At 44.7% G+C, this 22798-nt stretch overlaps 1 protein-coding gene across 1 annotated transcript in view; it reads left to right on the plus strand.

The window, feature by feature from the left end:
• Positions 1-22798, plus strand: part of WDR27 (WD repeat domain 27) — a 243624-nt gene that overhangs the window by 64266 nt on the left and 156560 nt on the right. The window contains exons 18-19 of the mRNA XM_025384452.1: positions 71-168; positions 1525-1646. Of these exons, the coding sequence (XP_025240237.1) occupies positions 71-168; positions 1525-1646 (220 nt within the window). The remainder of the gene's footprint in view (positions 1-70; positions 169-1524; positions 1647-22798) is intronic.

Genomic DNA, 22798 nt, shown 5'->3' on the forward strand with positions numbered 1-22798 from the left:
AAAAAAAAAAAAAAATTTAGTGTAGTGGAAGGAAAGCAAGAAGATTGATCATCTTGATTTTCTCTTCCAGATGTAAACAGAAGAGCAAGTCCAAGCTGATTTGCAGGCTCTCCACGACGGGTGCAGTAGACATGACCAGTCTATCAGCAGTCAACAACTTTTATTCCCGTATCCTTTCTCCCAGATCCTGGTAGGGTTTTACGCCCTCAGTGTCATTCCTCTGGCAGAGGTGTGTGCTGAGCATCTCATGAGTGTCAGGCATTGTGTGAGGCTCCGGGAATGCAGGGACCCTTCTCATGGAGCTCGCTGTCCTTGTGTTAATTGTACGTGTTAATAATTCATCTCAATATTCAGAAAGGACCTCAAAGGAAAAAGAAACCTGAGTGCCACATAGCTCATGCCATCCAGCAGGTGGGCTGACCTGGCACTTCTGCTCTGGACTTTGTTGACTAATGTCTAGTAATTTAGTTATTCTATCTCATCTGCAGAGCTGGCAAAAATCATAGCAGTTGCTGTTCAAAATAATATGAAATGGAATCCAGAACTTTTAATTTTTGAGATTTTTATGGCTAACACCATTGCTTTTAATTTTCAAAGTTGATTTTAATTTATTTAGGGAAAAAGCTCCAGATCTTTAGGAATTCATTGTATGAAGTTTTAATTTACTCAAAGTTCAATCTAAGTTGAACTGTATTGGAGGGTTTTGTAGTTGAACTAAAATAAAGTGTTAAGAGGTTGTGGTATGTTTTAGTTAGAAATGTGGTAATTTCATGCTAGAACTGGTGCTAAAATACCTAGCAGAAATAAGAAATATGTCATTAGGATTACTTTAGCTTAAATGATGGTTTCTGGAATACAAGGATACTAGAGTCAGGAGTAGTCCAGCGCTAACACCAGCATTACGGGTCTCTTGACTCCAGTGCACCTGTGTTCCCACCACATATACTCATTACTGCAACACTCAGGGCTGAGCATTGAGGCTGGGGGGTGCTGGTGGTCACACGAGCCCTAAATGTATACATTGCTCCTCGTAGGTCAAGTTTATGAAGCATGTCACGGTCACCTGCCAACATGGCACTGTCTGGGTTGTGTCTCCCCTCGTGAGACCTGCCCCAGGTGCTGCCACCCACTCTGTGGGTCTGTCTAATCTTAGTTCAGTCCTTTCTTCTGAGTGCAGTGTCTACATATTCAATTATTTGACATCTGATTTGGGTGTTTCATGGACATCTCAAATGCCACGTATCTAAAGCTGGAACTCCCACCTCAAAACAGGCACTGTGGTGGTCTCCCTTTCCCTAAGCAGCCCCCCCGCCCCCGCCCACCTGCTCTTGCCAATGCCTGGGGCCAGATGGGGTGGGGCTGGAGTGGGCTCAGGACATTTCAGGCGAAACTTCAGAAATTCTTAACTAGTCGTCCATTCTTGAGTCTTCTAATATTCCAAAGTTTTTGTTAGTAAAAGAGAGGGACTGTCCCTTCCCCATGGGTACCAGCGTTGAGAGGAGCTCCCTAACTGGATTATCGCAGATGTCGTGCTCGCAGCTGGCCGGAACAGGACCGTGGAAGTGTTCGACCTCAACGCCGGCTGCAGTGCAGCGGTGATAGCAGAAGCCCACTCGCGGCCTGTCCATCAAATCTGCCAAAATAAAGTGAGTCAGTTTTTGGATAATATACATCATCTGTACAACTATGTGCTTAAAGCATTTCACAGATACAAATGTATGATGCCATTTAGCAGTGTTTGCTACCAAATTCAATGTTAATTTTTATTGATTATTAATTATTCGAAGCCTCGATGTTTGGCCCTAGGACATACTTTAGTATCATGTTGAATGTTAAGTTTTGTACTTTTGTGTTTGACTATTTTATAGGCTCATACTAAGATTTTACTAGGAAAACATTCTCACATAAAACTTGATAGGGTTGCATATTTTCGGCAATAGTGGATTGCATGGTAGACACATTGGTTCTATGGTCTGTGGGGCAGCCTTGCTAAATCAATAGCTTTTTTTGAAGGTGGAGGCTGTTGGATACAGCCAGTCCATTTTGACAGAGACAAAGTTTACAGATATCCACAGCGATGGGTTCAAAGGTTGGCATTACAGGAGAGACATTTGATGAGTTCATTGTCTGATAGCTGCAGGGTTCAAAAGACACACTTGGTTACCCAAGAGGGGGTCTAAGTCTTAGGAAGAAAACTGCATTTCTTAGGACTAAAACTGTAATTTTGGTTGTTGATATGCCCGGAAAGGTTTTCCAAGTCAAGGATTTAACTTCCAATGCCTCTGGCATTTATATTATGATTCAGGGTATCATTTTGCTAAGTGAAGTATTGCAATGTTGGTTAAACAGACTTTGTTATCCACGGGTTAACACATTTTGCATCTTTTTTTTTTTTTTTTGAGAGAAAGTCTCACTCTGTCACCTAGGCAGGAGTGCAGTGGCACTATCTCTGCTCACTGCAACCTCTGCTTCCTGGGTTCAAGCGATTCTCCTGCCTCAGCCTCCTGAGTAGCTGGGATTACAGGAATGAACCACCAGGCCCGGCTAATTTTTTTTGGTATTTTTAGTAGAGACGGGGTTTCATCATGTTGGCCAGGCTGGTCTCGAACTCCTGACCTCGTGATCAGCCTGCCTCAGCCTCCCAAAGTGCAGGGATTACAGGCGTGAACCACCGTGCCCGGCCCACATTTTGAGTCTTTAAATTTCTGTTTAACAGGACGGGTATGGTCTGATTATAAAGTTTTTAAATCAGTTCAAATTGGAAAGAGCAAATATTCTAGGCTGTTAAGTTAAATTACATTGAAGCAGATGCGTTCCTGCATCTCTTCTGGATAAAGGGGAGATGGAGGTGTCAGGGCCACAGGAAGACTTTGTTAATGGGTGCAGCATGAGAGACCCCGGGATTCAGAGGCGCTGTGTCCAGGAAGATGGTCTCCCTACATGTCGGTCTGGATGACTCTTCAGAGAGGCAGATCCAGGGACTTGGCAGTGTGGGGTAGTCAGAGCTTTGGAGGTCAGGAAGACGCCTGGGGAGGCTGCCTGCGGAGGCGAAGCCGACCTCCGTGCCCTCCCTGTGGGGCAGCCTTGGTTGGAGAAGTGGGGGTTTAAAGGCTCTGATAGGCATCTTTATCTTGCCTTCCTTTTAATCTTCCACCCGTCCACCACCCAGTTCATCAATAGGACATTTCAAGTTTCAATAGGAGAAGGCTTTTCTGGTTTGAATAACACCATGGAAATACCAGCTTGCGGAGAATTGTTGGAGAAAAGATTATTCTTCTGCATTTTCTCTTTTTGTTTAGACGCTTCCTGCATATAAACCAGAGCAAACATGTTTTTAAACACTGCAGTGGGTCTGTCAGCTGAATGAAGGAATCGCTTTGAAGAATTCTGTAACTTCTTTATGAGGCTATTAAAATGGCACACTCCACAAACCAAGTGCGAATTAGTTGAATCAGTGCTGTGTGTAATACTCCAGGTTTCTATGTTTTCTGAGAAAGCTTTGAAGGAAAAAGAAGTCAGTTTGGTAATTGACAATGAGAATAGGCAGCACTGTTTGGTATTTGAGAGCCGTGATCTGATGCTACTAATTTCGCAGTAAGATTTGTCAAGATTAGGCAAAGATTTGATGATTAGATTTTATATATTTCTGGGCTTTTAAATTTAATAATTGAGTTATTAACTTTTAAAATGATTGTTAGCCTAATACCCATCTTATTTATTTTTTCTTCTTTCTTCTTCTTTTTTTTTTTTTTTTTGAGATGGAGTCTTGCTCTGTCGCCCTGGCTGGAGTGCAGTGCCATGATCTCAGCTCACTGCAACCTCCACCTCCCGGGTTCCAGCGATTCTCCTGCCTCAGGCTCCCAAGTAGCTGGGTTTACAGGCGTGTGCCACCACGCTTGGCTAATTTTTGTACTTTTAGTAGAGACAGCGTTTCACCATGTTGGCCAGGCTAGTCTTGAACTCCTGACCTCGTGATCCGCCCGCCTCGGCCTCCCAGAGTGCTGGGATTACAGGCGTGAGCCACTGCGCCCAGCCAACCCATCTTATTTTTTACGTATTATGATTCCTTTTAAATTCAAGTGCAGCTTAATGAGATATCAATAGCTAATATTTGGATGTAGCACGTTAAAGTATAAGTCTGACCTACTAAATTTATTTAGTGAAACGTGCACGCAAAGACATTTGACTTTAAGATACCTGAGTGCAGAGTAGGGTTTGCACCGTCTTTGTGTCTGATCTTGGTAGTACCTAGAACCTGGAATCTGCTCACTTGACATGCACCGAATTGAACTGTGACTTGCTGTTACCAACAGAAAGCAAAGGATTCGATTCTTTGTACAAGAAAGTAGATGTAAATCTAGGGAAGAAATGGTTTCTTAAAAAGACCCGTCAGCATGTAGATTGCAGAGGTTAAAGTTTGACAAATAGTATTTAAAATTTGTTGATGTATTATTCTCAAAACGCAGTGTATAAAAATTTATCTAAAGATAAAGATTGCTAACAAGAAAAGTCTCTCCGGAGATGTTATGTAGTTGTCTGTCTGGTCAGTTTTTCTAAAGTCTGTGAGTCTTTAGATAATACAGTTAAGTGAGAATTGGCTAAATTTCCCAAATATCGTCATTCTTGAGTTTAAAAATTTCAGTTGTGAAGATAAATGAATCTTATACGTGAAATTTCTTTCATGTTGTAAATTTTACATTTTTTTTTTTTTTGAGGTGAGGTCTCACTCTCGTCGCCCAGGCTGGAGTGCACTTGAGTGATCTTGGCTCACTGCAACCTTCGCCTCCTGGGTTCAAGCTATTCTCCTTCCTCAGCCTCCCGAGTAGCTGGGATTACAGGCATGTGCCCCCATGCCTGGCTAAATTTTGTAGTTTTAGTAGAGAGGGGATTTCACCATGTTGGCCAGGCTGGTCTCAAACTCCTCACCTCAGGTGATCTTCCTGCCTTGGCCTCCCAAAGTGCTGGGATTACAAGCATGAGCCACTGCTCCCAGCCAATTTCACATTTAAAATATGTTTCTTACCATGCTTTTTGACACTTGCTGCTTCTTGTCTCAAACATTGTCAATTATTAGAAAAAATATTTCCTAGTTCATTTAATTTTTGTATTGGTTGTGCATGACTCTTATTAAAGGTGGTCATTGCAAAGCCAATTATAATTTATTTTTGGTGTTTGGAAAATGGTCTGTCAGCATTTCCATTATAAATCCCTGTTTTCTTTCTCTTTTTGTTCTTTTCTTTATGGGGTTTATGACAGAGCCATGAAACTTGGTCTAGATTAAAACTTGGCCTATTAGAGCTCAGTCTGAGATTTTTTTCAATTTAGTTCCCAAATTTGTTTTAAATTGTTTCAGATGTTTAGGTTGCAAATGCAAAATATAATTTCAAAGTTTTCAATGCTTTCTAATTTATAACAAAAAATAACATGTGAGGTTTAAGATAATGGTAAAGATAATTCTTTTAACTTTAGCTAATCAATTTTCTAATATTTTCAAGAGAATTATTTTGGAAAATGATATGATGCTATTTGGTATGATCTTGCAATTTTGTTTCCTTTCCTGTCTGTTCCCATTTCATAATAGAAGAGTTTCTAACCTTTTGCATATATAAAGCTTTTCTCTGTTAAAGGGTTAAATGTATGTAAATCTCTTAGCATGTGCTAAGTGCACCTGCCTAGTCACTGTGGAGGCTCCCCGTGCACACCGCCAAGGGAGGAGGATGGAGTCTCTGGGCCTGGCTCGCCTCGGGAGCCTCTGGACAGCAGGCATAGTGAATTCCACAGTCTGATACCTGTTTTTCCTCTCTTCCTCTAGTGCTAATTTCATTTTGGCTTCTTTTGGGTATTATCTTTTATTTCAATAACTGAGGAGACTTGAGGAGCCAGATGAGACTGTGTTTACATTTAACTTTTTTCTGGCTTTTAAAATATGTTGTATTGGAAGCAGCATATTAGATTTTTTAGAATACTTCAAGCCCTAAAATAGTATTGACTTGGAGAATGAAGATACAGGAAGTGAATTGGTAGCATAATTAAGATTTGTTTTTAGAAAGGTGTTTATATTTTGTTGGCTTGATTGTAATACATTTATTTTCAAGACTTAAAGCGTCAAATTTCATTCTTGTCCCATTTAATTTACTGTAATGAACATTGCTGGTTCTAAATATATGTTAGAAATCAGCAATGATGATGGTGAGGAGTTAACGAGGAAATCGTGAAGGAGGACTGTTACGAATTACAGTGATGTTGGAGGACCGGTCATGAATGATGGCAACTGTGGCCTTTCAGATCAGAACTCTGCTCTTCTTACCAGGAAATGAGAAATGTGCCGTCAGGAGAAGGGCAGCTGCTGATGTGTTGTAGTGAGGACTCTTTAGAGTCCAGGTTTGCAGCTCCTCGGAGGCACAGGCACTGCCCAGGGGTGCCGTTGGCGTCCACAGCAGAGCATCCTTGTGCCCAGTCCGCCGGGAGACTCTTCTGCCTTCATCTGTTTGACACATTGGATGACCGCACGGCTTCTTGAAGGGCTGGTTCTGTGTGTCTAAAAAACACTGCAGTGAAAGGCGACCGTTTCGGCACGCAAGTGCCCTATTGTGGGGCAGCTGCCTCATCTGCTTACTCACGGATGTGGAGTGAGTGCGTTCTGAGCTGCACGGTGCGGACTCGTGCAGAAAGCGTCGCGATGTTGTCCTCAGGATCACCTTCTGGGTCAGAGGCAGGAGGTGTATTCAGTTTACCGAGTGGTCTGTGGGGCCTGTGAACAAGCAGGGGGCAGGGAAGATGTTCCCCAGGAGGTGGTCCTGGGCTGAGCCTAGAAGGAGGAGGGGACAGCTGTACCAGCTAGAGGGGCCCGGGCCTGACCCCCCACTGCCCACTGTGTGGCCCAGAGAAGGCAGCAGGAGCCCGGCACAGCCTGCTGTGTTTTGCACCCGGCCCCACAGGCAATACAGCATCCCTCGGCTGGTGCCTCTTCACCCAGCCTGCTTACCACAGCACAGCCCCTCTGTCACCCTCTGTGGGTGTGCAGACCTCAGGAAGGTGATGCTGCACCCGCATAGGTGCAGGTGTGGGAGGCCTAGTGCTGCCATCTTCTGTCCCACCTGCGGCCTGCAGTTGCTCCCCAGCAACTGTCACCACAGCTTATCTCCGCCCATCACCACCCACTGTTGACCTGTGCCTTCAAAACCCCATCCGGGTCATTTTTATCTTCCCTGTCAGTTCTTCAGAGGCCCCAGCAGCTTTTAGGATAAAAGCCCGAGGCTGCATGCAGACCCTGTGCCGCCTTCTCGTGCCTTGACCCCGTCAGTGTCCTTGGTGATGCCTCAGACCCAGTCTCAAGCTGTGGGCCCACATGAAGCCCGGGTTGCTGGGCTGGGTGATTCTCTCAGGCCCCAGTTGGCTTCTGTGGTGGCCTGGACAGTCACAGGAGGGCATCGGGGCCTGCTCCTGTGTGACACACGTGCTCTACCTGCCAAGAAGAGGCCTGCTCTGTCCTCAGAGTCGCAGCATCATGAACGTGGAGCGTGGGGCATCCCCATCCCCCCAGAGCCCCAGACGGAGTGGGGGTGCTGGCGTGAGATCTGAGCAGGCACCACCAGCACCTAAGCTCTGACCCCACAGAGCAGCTGAGGCTCCACACTGGCTTCCCGACTGCACCTGCCTGACGATGAGCCCAGTGAACGGGGCTGACTCTGAGACACAGGATTGACCCCTTCAGGCCTGGTCCCGGCACTTCAGCCCAGGGCTCTCAGAAGGTGGAGCTGAGCATCCGCCAGCTGCACGCTGTGCTTCTGCTCTGTGGCCTGGGTCACAGGCAAACCCAACTGTCCAGGCTCAGTCTCCACCACCTCCCCAGGAGGCCTCCCTGGCGTCTCAGTAGTTGGACTCGGCCCCTTACTTGGTCTTGTGCCTACACGGCTGTTCCAGAGCTCATCAGTGCATTTAGAATGACGTATGGCTAATCCTCTCTCCTGTGAGATTCTCTCCTTGAGGTCAGAGCCATCCCTTACTAGCATACAGTCGGTGCTCAAAAATTGCTTGCTTAGTCCAAGCCCAATCCTGGCAGTTTTAAGGGGCCTGTTTGAGTTACAACCATTGGATCTGCCTTCCTTTTTCAGTTGGGCCATCGTTTACCCACAAGAGCTCCATGACCTGCTGCTGGCGTGGGCACTCCAGGGCTCAACCTTTGGCTTTCCCTGGTGGTGACGTGAGAGAAGCAGCTACATATGTGTTTATTCCAGATGCCAAGTGAAGCCTCGAACAAGAGTTTCATCTTGCACCAGAAATCAGCAGATGTGGGCGAGGGTGTGGAGAAAAGGGAACAACACTTAGACACTGTGGGTGGGAGTCTAACTTAGTACAAATTAGAGCTAATGTTTTCTATGGAAAACAGTGTGGAGATTTCTCAAAGAACTAAAAATAGAACTCCCATTGGATCCAGAAATCCCACGACAGGGCGCCGACCCATAGGAAAAGAAATCATTGCATAAAAAAGAGGCCTGCAGGCTAGGCGCGGTGGCTCAAGCCTGTAATCCCAGCACTTTGGGAGGCCGAGACGGGCGGATCACGAGGTCAGGAGATCGAGACCATCCTGGCTAACATGGTGAAACCCCGTCTCTACTAAAAAATACAAAAAAGCTAGCTGGGCGAGGTGGTGGGCGCCTGTAGTCCCAGCTACTCGAGAGGCTGAGGCAGGAGAATGGCATAAACCCGGGAGGCAGAACTTGCAGAGAGCCGAGATCCTGCCATGCACTCCAGACTGGGCGACAGAGCGAGACTCCGTCTCAAAAAAAAAAAAAAAAAAAAAAAAAGATGCCTGCAGTGTTGTATGTTTATTGCAGCACGATTCACAATCCCAAAGTTGTGGAATCAAACTAAGTGTCTGTCAACAGAGGAATGGATAAAGAGCGTGTGATACAGACACACGGCGGAACACTACTCAGCCATAACAAGAATGAAATCCGGTCTTACGCAGCTCCAGTGGTTGGAACTGGAGGCCACTGTCTTACACCACTCAGAAACAGAAAGTTAAATCCCATGTTCTCACTTACAGGTGGGGTAAATATTGTGCACACGTGGACTCGGTGGCATAAAAGACACTGGAGACTCGGAGGGTGAGAGGGTGGGAGGGAGGTGAGGGATGAGAAATTAAGGGGTACCGTGTACACTATTCGGGTGATGGCTACACTGAAGCCCAGGCTTCCCCACTACACAATGTGTCTGTTGACAAAAAGAGCCAAACTCTGTAAAATATTCGAAGACATTTATTCTGAGCCAAATATGAGTGAGCATGGCCCGTGACACAGCCCCCAGGAGGTCCTGAGAACGTGTGCCAAGGTGGTCGGGGCGCAGCTTGGTTTTATACATTTTAGGGAGGCAGGAGACATCAATCAAATACATTTCAGAAATACACGAGTTTAGTCCAGAAAGGGGGAACAACTCAAAGCTGGTGGGTGTAGGGGGTGCTTCCAGGCTCTAGGTAAATGCAAACATTTTCTGGTTGACAATTGGTTGAGTTTCTCTGAAGACCTGGGTTCAGTAGAAAAGAAATGTTCAGGTTAAGATACAAGATTGTGGAGACCAATATTCTTTTGAAGTCTCATAGTGGCTGCCCTTAGAGACAATAGGTGACAAATGTTTCCTATTCAGACCTTTAAAAGGTGCTAGACTCTTAATCTCTTTAGGATTGGGAGGGCCTGGAAGAAAGCAATCTAGCTATGTGAACAGAGATTCTTCCCAGATGCACATTTTCCCCCACAAAGGACAGCTTTGCAGGGCCGTTTCAAGATATGGCAAAGAAACATGTTTTAGGGTAAAATATTTGGATCTTCTTCCTTGTCTCATAGTATTATGCCAGAGTCAGGTTGGAAAGTCAGTCATCATGATATATAGGGTTAAGTAAAACCCATCTGATGAGAATTGATGGTTTGTAGAGCATGACTCCCCAGATTTGGGCAAGATAAAAAAAATCAGAGTGGGCTGGGCAGGGTGGCTCACACCTGCAATCCCAGCACTTTGGGAGGCCGAGGCGGATGGATCATGAGGTCAGGAGTTCGAGATCGGCCTGACCAACATAGTGAACCCTGTCTCTACTAAAAATACAGAAATCAGCCAGGCGTGGTGGTGTGCACGTGTAATCCCAGCTACTTGGGAAGCTGAGGCAGGAGAATCACTTGAACCTGGGAGGCGGAGGTTGCAGTGAGCTGAGATCACGCCATTGCATCCAGCCTGGGTGACAGAGCCAGACTCTGTCTCTAAACTAAAAAAAAAAAAAAAAGGAGAGGAAAACTTTAACAAGCATTTGAAGGAGGAGGATGTGCTTTCTCTAAATAGTAGGAGATAATTCATAGAAAGCATCTGTAGGTACTGTCATACACTTACTCATTGGAGCATCAGATGGCTTTTTATTTTCCTACATTCTTGACTCAAAAAAACCTTTAAAACTATTATTACAAAATAAACTTTAGACTGGTAAGTGCTGTTTCGGTATTTCCGGTAAACCACTAGACACGGCAGCGGGAAAGTCATCCCGGCCTGACGGCATCGTTGTTCTGGAGCCACTGAGAGGGTGTGAACCCCACACTTCATCCTGCTCTTGGGCAAGTGTTTCCAAACCCGCTGCTCCACTGTGTCAGGGACAAGAAAACTTCAGTGAGCTAACCGAGACCATCCTTATTTATGTATTAATATTCCATTGGTCTCATTAGATGTTAAAAGTCAAAATGAGTTTCATTTTTGTGGAAATTCTATGAATTGGCTCTACAGCCTGTGTGTTCAGCCTTCAGTTGTCGACAGGCTCTGGGCCCCCTGCTTGTAGGGTCTCCTGCTAACTCTAGGCTGAACCATCAGGGCCTCTAAAGTCAGTCCCCCCGGGAAGGAAGGACAAGGAAGCAGGCGTGGACTTGCGGTGGTCTCTGCTCAGGCAGATCTCCTCCCTGAGGCCTGCGGCAGTCAGGAGTTGCGTCTGAATGAGAACCCCATGCTCACCCTCCGTAAGGACGGTCCCTGCCCCGTTACCTGGTGACAGGTCCCCTCGGTGGATGGGCCGGGCCCTGAGGGTGAAGTCTGCTACCGTTGGCCGCCCAGCCAGGATGTGGGACGGCTGCTCTTGTACTCCCCGTGCTCTGACTCAGTGGAACTCGTGTTCCTGGCCTCATGCCATCTAACTGGGGCTGCATGGACACACGTCTCGAATTTTTCATCCCATGGGGTTGCATGGCCGTGGCTCACGTGTGTCGTGGGTCCGGCATCCGTCACAGGCCACAGCCAGGGCTCTGTAGTTGACGGTCGGCTGAGCTCTCTTCTTGGTGGTTGTCAGACTCTCATGGGAAAGTTAGTTAATTAAATTGGTTACTTTATCCTTTTTATTTCTAATCAAATTAGTGAAGTTTTCTTTAGTTATTAGAGAACTTGGCAGGTCACCTGGCTCCCTGGAAATGGTTGGTGGCCGTTTTCGATTTAGGTCCTGTATGTCCCTGGCTGGGCTGAGGGGGATGGGGGATGGCACCAGGGCACAGCCCAGCCTCCCTCCGGCTCCCTAAGGAGTTCCGAGTGGACCCAAACGTTTCATTCGCTGAGTCCCTCGAGCTTGAGAGAGGTGCGTGAGGGGCTGCACTGTGGTGAGCTTCGAATCTCCTTTTGCACATCTGGAAGGTTCTTGTGGGTGTTCTTTGTCCTCAGATCCAGAGCGCACCTGACGCCACACACCTGACACTGCACATGTGACGCCACACACCGCACACCTGACGCCACACACCTGACACTGCACATGTGACGCCACACACCGCACACCTGACGCCACACACCTGACACTGCACACGTGACGCCACACACCGCACACCTGACGCCACATACCTGACACTGCACACCTGACGCCACACACCTGACACTGCACACCTGACGCCACACACCTGACGCCGCACACCTGACGCCACACACCGCACACCTGACGCCGCACACCTGACGCCACACACCTGACACTGCATACCTGATGCCACACACCACACACCTGATGCCGCACACCTGACGCCACACACCTGACACTGCACACCTGACGCCACGTGCCGCACACCTGACGCCACACACCTGACACTGCACACGTGACGCCGCACACCTGACGCCACACACCTGACACTGCACACCTGACGCCGCACACCTGATGCCACACACCTGATGCCGCACACCTGACGCCGCACACCTGACGCCACACACCTGACGCCACACATCTGATGCCACATACTTGACACTGCACACCTGATGCAGCAGACCTGACGCCACACGCCTGACGCCACACACCTGACGCCACACGCCTGACACTGCACACCTGACGCCACACACCTGACGTCACACGCCTGACACTGCACACCTGACGCCACACACCTGATGCCGCACACCTGATGCTGCAAACCTGATGCCACACACCTGATGCAACACACCTGATGCCGCACACCTGATGCCGCACACCTGATGCCACACGCCTGATGCCACACGCCTGATGCCTCACACCTGAGGCCACATGCTGCACGTGGTGTCTCCAGGGCCCCTTGTCTGTGATCCTCTGTGTCTGGTGCTCACCACACCTTGTGGGTGGCTGCCTGTTTGCTGTTTTTGCTGTTTGTGTTTACTTTCTTTTTGCTCAGGCTGTGGCACTCATAGGCTCATTTACGATGACCTAGAGAAGCATGCCCTCAGCCAGTGTGAGGAAACCCAGGCCGAGGTTGGCACTGAGTGGCCATTGGGAGGAGTTTTCAATGTGCTGAATCCCACGATTGGGGCCTCACACGTGTGTGTGTATCAAAACACCATGCTGTACCCCCAAAATATGTGCAGTTATTATGGGTCAATTAAATACAAAATAAGTAAATGACCAGTTTTTCTTCTAAGTGGTTCAGAATAATTCATCCCAGATGTGGGTTGTTGATCCTCCCCCAGCATGGTTCTCTCTGGCACCCCGGCTGGACCCTCACTGTCTCTGCATGTGAGTGGGTGTGCAGGCTGTGACTTCTGCACGGAGCCTGCGGGCCCTGTGAGTGGTGCTGTCACTGGCTGAGGGCCACAGCCGAGCCACTGGGGTAACTGCCCAACGGTTCACCTTGTCTGCTGCCTAGATAGAGCCAGTTGATCAAGACAGGGGAATTGCAATAGAGAAAGGGTAATTCACACAGAGCTGGCTGTATGGGACGTGGAGTTTTATTAGTACTCCAATCAGTCTCCCCAAGAATCTGGGGATGGGAGTTTTTAAGGATAATTTGGTGGGTGGGTGGGGTCAGTGAATCACGAGTTCTGATTGGTCAGGTCAGAGGTGAGATCATCAGGAGTCGAAGCTGTCCTCTTGTGCTGAGTCAGTTCCTGGGTGGGGGCTGCAGGACCAGCTGAACCAGTTTATTGATGGGGTGGGGTACCAGCTGATCCCTTCAGTGCAGGGTCTGCAAAGTATCTGAAGCACTGATCTTAGCTTTTACAATAGTGATGTTATCCCCAGGAGCAATTTTGGGTGGTGGGGGGTGGGGCGGGGATGGTCAGAATCTTGTAGCCTCCGGCTACGTTACTCCTAAACCATAATTCCTAATCTGAGCTAATCTGTAGGTTTTACAAAGGCAGTCTAGTCCCCAGGCAAGAAGGGGCTTTGTTTTGGGAAAGGGTTGTTACCATCTTTGTTTCAAAGTTGAACTATAAACTAAGTTTCTCCTAAATTAGTTTGGCCTCAGCCCAGGAATGAAAAGGACAACTTGGAGGTTAGAAGCAAGATAGAGTTGGTTAGGCTAGGTTTCTTTCACTGTCTCAGTTGTAATTTTGCAATGGCTGTTTCACCGGGACATTTCTCCCGTGTCAAAACCCTGCAGTGCTCTCTTGAGGAGGGACATGGTAACTTCTTTAAAAAATTTCCTGTTTTTGTAGCTCTGGTAAAAATAATGAATAATAGATTTTATGTTAAACTTTATTTTCAGTCATTTCTTCATCTCTTTTTGGAGATTGTTTTATTCATATTGTTTTCCAAGTGGTTCTCTTTTTTCTATAAACATTCAGTGAAATGGCCACGAAGAGTAAAGTGTTAACAGTCTGGCTTTGGGCTGAACTCTTAATTCAATACCTGTTCCTAATAACAGTTAAATATATCACGGCTCATTTCCTCCCACCTTGAATTTGGTTTGTATGTGCGTGTGTGTGAGCCCCAAACATCTGAGGCAGGTCTCAATTAATTTAGAAAGTTTATTTTGCGCAGGTTGAGAATGGGCACCCTGATGACATGTGCCTGAGGTGGTCGGAGCCCAGTTTGGTTTTATACATTCTAGGGAGACATGAGACATAAATCAACATACATGAGATGAACATCGGTTCGTCTGGAAAGGTGGGACAACTCGAAGCAAAGGCAGGAAGACACAAATCAGGGAGGGGACCTCCAGGTCCTGGGCAGATAAGGGACAAATGGTTGCCTTCTATTGCGTTTCTGATGAGCTTCTGCAAAGGAGACAATCAGATATGCATTTCTCTCAGTGAGCAGAGGGGTGACTTTGAATAGGATGGGAGGCAGGTTGGCCCTAAGCCGTTGCCAGCTTGACTTTTCCCTTTAGCTTATGATGTGGGGGCCTGGAGATTTATCTTCCTTTCATGATGTGTATGTATGTTCATGTATATGTTCCTGTGTGTGAATGCCTGTGTGTGTGCATATGTATATATGTTAATACGTGTGTGTGTATATGCGTGAATGCATGTGTGGGTATGTATATGTATGCATGCATGTGTGTATGTATATGTGTGTATGTGTGTGTATGTATATGTGTGAATATGTGTGTATGTATATGCGTGAATGCATGTGTGTGTATGTATATGCATGTGTGCATATGTATATATGTGTGTGTATGTATATGTGAATATGTGTGTATGTATATGCGTGAATGCATGTGTGTGCATATGTATATGCATGAATGTGTGTGGGTATATGCGTGCATGCATGTGTATGTATATGTATGTGCATGTGTATGTGTATGCATGAATGTGGGTATGTATATGCGTGCGTGCATGTGTGCATGTGTATATGCGTGAATGCACGTGTGTGCATATGTATATGCACGCGTGCATGTGTGCATGTGTATATGGGTGAATGCATGTGTGCAGATGTATATGCATGAATGCATGTGTGAGTATATGCAGGCGTCCATGTGTGCATATGTATATGCATTAATGCGTGTGTGGTATGTATATGCATGCATGCATGTGTGCGTATGTATATGTGTGAATGCGTCTGTGGGTATTTATATGTGTGCGTCCGTGTGTGTGTATGCGTGATGCACATGTGTGCATATGTATATGCATTAATGCGTGTGTGGTATGTATATGCATGCCTGCATGTGTGCGTATGTATATGTGTGAATGCGTCTGTGGGTATTTATATGTGTGCGTCCGTGTGTGTGTATGTGTGATGCACATGTGTGCATATGTATATGCGTACATGCATTTGTGTGCGTATGTATATGCGTGAATGCACGTGTGTGCAAATGTATATGCGTGCATGCATGTGTGTGCATGTATATGCATGAATGCATATATGGGTATGTATGTGCGTGCATGTGTGTATATGTATATGCGAGCATGCATGGGTGTACGTATGTATATCTGTGCATGAATGTGTATGCATATGTATATGTGCTTTTAATTATAGTATTCATTAAAGTGCTATTAATTAGTACATTTAAAATATCTATTAGCTGCTACTGTGCGCTCGGCAGTGTCCCATGAATGAAGAGTTAGATGAATGAAGAGAGGGCAGGTCCTTGTGCTGGAGGAATGTATTTTCTTACAAAGGAACATGTGTATTACACAAGGTCGGGTACTCTGTGCTGACCAGGTAACTGGAGCAGCAGGTTCATGACACAGGGAAGGGCGCCAGGTCTATGTCTGGAGGAGCAGAGTGCAGGAGGTGGGCTGTGTAGTGAAACCGGTGGAGCGGTGGACCTCGAGGCTCTTGTTAACTCAAAATATCTAAGGTTTCAGTCAGTTCAGAAAGTTTATTTCACCAAGGATAAGGATGCACCCAGGACATAGCATCAGGAGGTCCTGACGATGGTGGTCGGGGCACTGCTTGGTTTTATACATTTTAGGGAGACATGAGACATCAATCAATATGTGTAACATGTACCTTGGTTCAGTCAGGTAAAGTGGGATTTGAGGCCAGGGCTTCCAGGTCATGAGTAGATAAGAGGCAAAAGGTTACATTATTTTGAGTCCCTGATCAGCCTTCCACTGAATACACAATTTAGTCTGGCTCAGTGAATCATCATTTTTACATAAACAATAGGGGAGGGGAAGCAATCAGATCTGCATTTGTCTCAGGGAAGCCTCAGAGGGATGTCTGAGTTCTGTCTGTCCTTTACCCACAAGGAGTTTCCTGGTGGGCAAATTGTGAGGGAGGTCTGTAGCTTCTTATCTTTGTAGCTATCTTATTTAGGAATAGAATGGGAGGCAGGTTTCCCTGAGGCAGTTCCCAGCTTGACTTTTCCCTTGGCTTAGTGATTTCAGGGTCCCAAGATTCATTTTCTTGTCCCATTCCTGATGGACATCTGGACAAACTGGCTGCCTGAGACAGCATCCCTGCAGGTAAACTGTGTCCTAAAAGGGTGAGGACTAAGCGCTGATTAAGGGGTCTGGGGAGTCATGCTCTACAAACCATCAATTCTCATCAGATGGGTTTTATTTAACCCTATATATCATGACTGACTTTCCAACCTGACTCTGGCATAACAAGACAAGGAAGAAAATCAAAATATTTTACTCCAAAACGTGTCTTTGCCATATCTTGAAATGGCCCTGCAAATCTGTGCTTTGTGGGGGAAAACGTGCATTTAGGAAGAATCTCTGTTCACATAGCTAGACTGCTTTCTTCTAGGCCCTCCAAATCCTAAAGAGATTAAGAGTCTAGCACCTTTTAAAGGTCTGAATAGGAAACATTTGCCACTTATTGTCTCTAAGGGCAGCCACTATGAGATTCAAAAGAACCTTGGTCTCCACAATCTTGTATCTTAACCCAAATATTTCCTTTCTATTGAACCCAGGTCTTAAGACAAACTCAACCAATTGTCAACCAGAAAATGTTTACTTTTACCTAGAGCCTGGAAGCCCCCACTTTGAGTTTTCCTGCCTTTCCCAGGTGGGAAACCAATGTATTTCTGAAATGTGTTTGATTAATGTCTCATGGCTCTCTAAAATGTATGAAACCAAGCTGCGCCCGACCACCTTGGCCACATGTTCTGAGGATCTCCTAGGGGCTGTGTCATGGGCCATGGTCACTCGTACCCAATTGGCCCAGAATAAATTTCTTTCAATATTTTACACAGTTTTACTCTTTCTGTCGAGGCACATAGGATATTTCATTCCAAGTGCTGTGGTGAAGACTGTTGTTACAAATTGGCCTTGTGAAGAACCATTGTTGTGTAGATTCGCCTCGCTTTGTTCCTGGAATGACATAGTGTCCGTCTAATTTCCCAATTCAAGGAGAGTTCCTCTCTTTTAAAATCTTAGCTTTTTAAGAGGTTTAGTGTCTTTGCTTTAGGAAACTGCTTAAAATGTCTACATTTTGTCACAGCTTGAGCAGTGACTATACAGTAGCCTGAATCTTCTCAAATCTATGTGGTCTTTCAGTAAGGATTGTAATATTTTGTGAATCATTGTGGTGTACTCTTGGATGAGAGGTGTTATATTAAGAAAAATAGTTCTGAGGTTTTTTATGGGAAAATTAGAGGTTTTACTTCCTGAAAATAACTATCTGAATGGTATCTGATGGAATGAAAGGGAAAGAGTATAAGGTTACAGAGGTTTACACTATGTTTTAATAGCTTTTTTAAAAAAACTTGTCTTACATTTTTGTTCAGTTGCACAATGTACATCAAACTAACCACAGCCATGTGGGGGCTGCCACTCACGAACTGTCATCCTGCAAGTCCAAATACAGGAGAAGCAGAAATTATCATTGGCCCAAATGCTGTATTTCCACTAAAATATAAAATAGGGCATTTCTAATTTCTTCTAAGCTTAGTAACCAGCTCAGCCATATTAGTCATACATCAATAATGGGTTTTTTATTTTTTTGCAGTCATCCTAGTGCACTACCATTAAAATGATCTGAGAAATTACTCCTATAGTTCTCTTAATCCTGCTGGACAAAAGGAATTTTAAATTCATTTTAGTATTGTATGAAGAGTGCCAAATACATCAAAAAGTGATGGTCATATTTTCCTGTTTTATGTGTTATATTATTAAATGGCTCATTTAAAAAATGAAACTACATAAGTGTTTTATGATTTATTGATATCCTTAAAGTCATAGCAGGTGTAGATACTTTATATATTTTTAAAACTTGACAGGATACTTACTCTTTGCCTGCCTCTGAATAAAACATGTACTATTTTGTGATGTAAATACATAATACTAGACAGCTAATTTGAATTTAAAAACAATGTGTTCAAGTTTGAACAGCTTTTTTAATGAAATAATTTTATTACACATGATTCTAGATTTCAGGAATAGTCACTTACATTATTTTGCTTCATTAGTTTTAGATCTTGCTGTATTTTTTCAAAAGACATGAAATGATTATTGATACAGAGAAAACCCTACCACATCCCTCCCTTTTCTTCTTCTCTGATAACCACTACTGAATTTCGTATGGGTCTTTCCCTAGTACCCATTCGAAAGCAATGACACAGGAGTTAAGAAGAAATTACTTAGGCAGATAATGAGGTTACAGGAATCCTCCCTAAGGGTTTCCTGTTAATGAAAGCAGCCCCAAATCATTTTCTTTTCTAACAGAGAACAGGCTGTAAAACCGAGCTACAGACATAGACAAACAAGCTAGAAGCTTGTACAGGCGAATGCCGGCAGTTGTGCCAATAGGAAAAGGCTACGTGGGAATAGAGATGTTCAAAATGGTGGCTCCATCTTCTCTTTTCTGCCAGCCACGTGTACAGTAAGGAGCAGGCAAGATGGCGCTGGCCAAGCAGAAAGTCTATTTGCCTAATAAGATTAGGGTGGGGCGGCTGGGCGCAGTGGCTCATGCATGTAATCCCAGCACTTTGGGACGCCGAGGTGGGCGGATCACCTGAGGTCAGGAGTTTGAGACCAGCCTGGCCAACATGGTGAAACCCGGTTTTTACCAAAAATACAAAAATTAGCCTGGCGTGGTGGCATGCCCCTGTAATCCCAGCTACTTGGGAGGCTGAGGCAGGAGAGTTGCTTGAACTGGGGAGGAGAAGGTTGCAGTGAGCTTAGATCATGCCATTGCGCTCCAGCCATGAACAACAAGAGTGAAACTCCGTCTCAAAAAAAGGATTAGGGTGGGACAACCAGCCTTCCCTGCCTACCATGTAAAAGTCACACTTGATGGAACCAATCTGTGGGCCCTCCATATATCAGCCACCGCCTCCTCAAGCCTGCCTGTAAAATCTGGCACAGTCCACCACAGGCTGGCTTTTCCCTTTGGGACACCTTTCTCTCTTTTTTTAATTTGGCCTATGAAACCTTTACTCCTAAACTTGCTGCTGGTTTGTGTCTGTGTCTTTAATCTTGGTGCTAGGCAACAAACCCTGGGTATTGATCCCAGACAAGGACGCTGCGTCAGCAATGTTGTGCATGGTTAAGCCTAGTGCTAGCCTCTACTAGCTTCTTACACGTGGTCTCCCTGTTGCTTGATTTTTCATGCTGACATTGCACTTTACCAGCTTGGGCATGCACTATTTTTATTATCTTGGCACTAAATACTTTCTTCATGTTTATTGTGATGTTTTCCAACCCAAGCTTTTGATGGATGCTTTTAGATTTCCACGAGTTAATTTTTGGTCGTCCTTTTTGTTATTGGTTTCTAATTTTACAGCATTGTGTTCAGAGCATGAACTCTCCATATATAGTATGGATTTTCTTGGTATCTTTGAGATTTTTTATCTATCGAGAAGCTGGACTCTATGGTTTGTTTTTAATATTACATAGGTGTGTGAGAAAAATGTGGTTTTGCTGACGATTTGGTACGTTTGCCCAGATACTCATTGACTCACCCTTGTTAATTGTGTTTAAATTGTTCGGGTCTTCCTATTTTCTTGTTGCTTGATTTTTTTAATTACTGAGAGATGTGTTAAAATCTATAATTATGGTTGTAATCTTGTCAGTTTCTTCTTTTTTTTTGAGATGGAGTCTTGCTCTGTCACCAGGCTGGAGTACAGTGGCATGGTCTTGGCTCACTGCAACCTCCGCCTCCTGGGTTCAAGCAATTCTCCTGCCTCAGCCTCCTGAGTAGCTGGGATTACAGGCGCACACCACCACACCTGGCTAATTTTTGTACTTTTAGTAGAGACAGACAGAGTTTCACCACATTGGCCAGGATGGTCTCCATCTCTTGACCTCGTGATCTGCCCACCTCGGCCTCCCAAAGTGTTGAGATTACACCATGCCACCATGCCCAGCTAGTTTCTTCTTGTGATTCTGTTGACTTTTGCTTTGTGTATTTGAAGGGCATGTTATTAGGGATATTTAAGTTCATCCTTCTTATATTTTCATGTGCAGTTATTTCTTTTATCCTTTTCTTGGAGAAACTGTTTCTAATGAGGCTTTCTTTACCTTTTATCTGTTTTTTTTGTTTGTTTTTATTTTATTTTTTTTGTTTTTTGTTTTTTCTAGTGCTTATATCATCTTGCCTCCTTAGAGTTCTCATGTGCTGGTTGAGCCCCACCTTTCACTTTCAACTTTTTTTTTTTAAATTAAGTTTTCGGAATTTTTCTTAAAATGCAGCCTAAGTTCCTTATAGATGCTGGATATTAGATCTTTATTAGATGCATAGTTTGCACATATTTTCTCCCATTCTGTAGGTTGTCTGTTTACTCTGTTGATACTTTATTTTGCTGTGCAGAAGCTCTAAAGTTTAAATAGATCCCACTTGTCAATTTTTGCTTTTGTTGCAATTGCTTTTCGTGTCTTTGTCATGAAATCTTTGCCAGTTGCTGTGTTTAGGATGGTATTGCCTAGGTTGTCTTCCAGGGTTTTTATAGTTTTGGGTTTTACATTTAAGTCTGTAATCCATCTTGAGTTGATTTTTGTATATGGTGTGAGGAAGGGGTCCAGTTTCAACGTAGCCAGTTATCCCAGCACCATTTATTGAACAGGGAGCCCTTTCCCCATTGCTTGTTTTTGTCGGCTTTGTTGAATATCAGATGGTCATAAGTATGTGGCTTTATCATCAATACTGTGCTATTTTGAGCTAAATGATGAGAACTCATGAACACAAAGAAGGGAACAACAGACAATGGGGTCTACTTGAGGGTGGAGGATGGGAGGAGGGAGAGGAGCAGAAAACATAGCTGTTGGTACCAGGCTAAGTATCTGGGTGATGACATAATCTGTACAACAAACCCCTGTGTCACAACTTTACCTAATAACAAACTTGCACATGTACCCCTGAACCTGAAATAAAAGTGAAATAATAACAATAATGATAATAATGAAATCCAGCCTAATATTATCTCTCTTTTCCTTGTTGAGTTTAGTCTGTTTGCGATTATGATTATTCATATATTTGGTATCATTTTGTGCTTCCTCTTCCACATTTTTTATTTCTTTGCTTTCTGCTAATCCTGAATTTTCTTTGGTTCTTTATTTCTTCTTCCTCACCCTCTATTGGATTGAACACATTTTTTAAAAGTTTACCTTTTCTCTTGAAAGGTTTGGTCATTACGTATTGTTTCTATTCTGTTCCATTTTTTACTTTTTTTTTTTGACACGGAGTCTCACTGTGTTGCCCAGGCTGGAGTGCAGTGGCGCTATCTTGGCTCACTGCAAGCTCCGCCTCCCAAGAGAATGGTTCACGCCATTCTCTTGCCTCAGCCTCCCAAGTCGCTAGGACTACAGGCACCTGCCACCATGCCCGGCTAATTTTTTTTGTATTTTCAGTAGAGACGGGGTTTCACTGTGTTGGCCAGGATGGGATCGATCTCCTGACCTCGTGATCAGCCCACCTCGGCCTCCCAAAGTACTGGGATTACAGGTGTGAGCCACAGAGCCTGGCCCAGTTTTTTACTCTTTAGCCTATCTATACTAGCAACTGCTGTCAGGTGTTTTCAGTGCCATTATCTTCTCTGTCTTTTCGTTAAACTAAGCCTACATTTTCTTCTTTTTATGCTGAAAGTACCTCATGTAACACCAGCATTCAGTAGATGATCTGTAAATATCTGTTGAATGCCTGCTCAATTATTAGTGTGAATTATTATTTTAAAATACGTATTACAGCTTTGTTTCTTTTCTTTTCTTTTTTTTTTTTCTTGAGATGGAGTCTCACTCTGTCTCCCAGGCTGGAGTGCAGTGATGCAATCTTGGCTCACTGTAACTTTCACCTCCCAAGTTGAAGTGATTTCCCTGCCTCAGTCTCCCAAGTAGCTGGGATTACAGGCACACACCACCATGCCTGGCTAAATTTTTGTATTTTTATAGAGACGGATTTCACCATGTTGACCAGGCTAGTCTCAAATTTTCCTGACCTCAGATGATCTGCCCGCCTGGCCTCCCAAAGTGCTGGGATTACAGGTGTGAGCCACTGCACCTGGCCTTGAATTATTATTAGTTTGTTATTACTGAACTTAGTAAGCCTTTATTTTCTGTTTGCAAATGAAGGATGACTTGTAGGCACATCTATCCTTCATGAAATTTGTCTTAATATTTTTAATATTCTTGACCTAGAAGGAGGATGGAAATCATTGTTTATCACAATGTGTTTAGGTGATGTTTTGTGCCAAATGGTTCTGTAGATGGAGTTGAGTTCAGTTCCACTTAG

The sequence above is a fragment of the Theropithecus gelada genome, chromosome 4 (genome assembly GCF_003255815.1).
Source record: "Theropithecus gelada isolate Dixy chromosome 4, Tgel_1.0, whole genome shotgun sequence".
Classification (NCBI taxonomy): domain Eukaryota; kingdom Metazoa; phylum Chordata; class Mammalia; order Primates; family Cercopithecidae; genus Theropithecus; species Theropithecus gelada.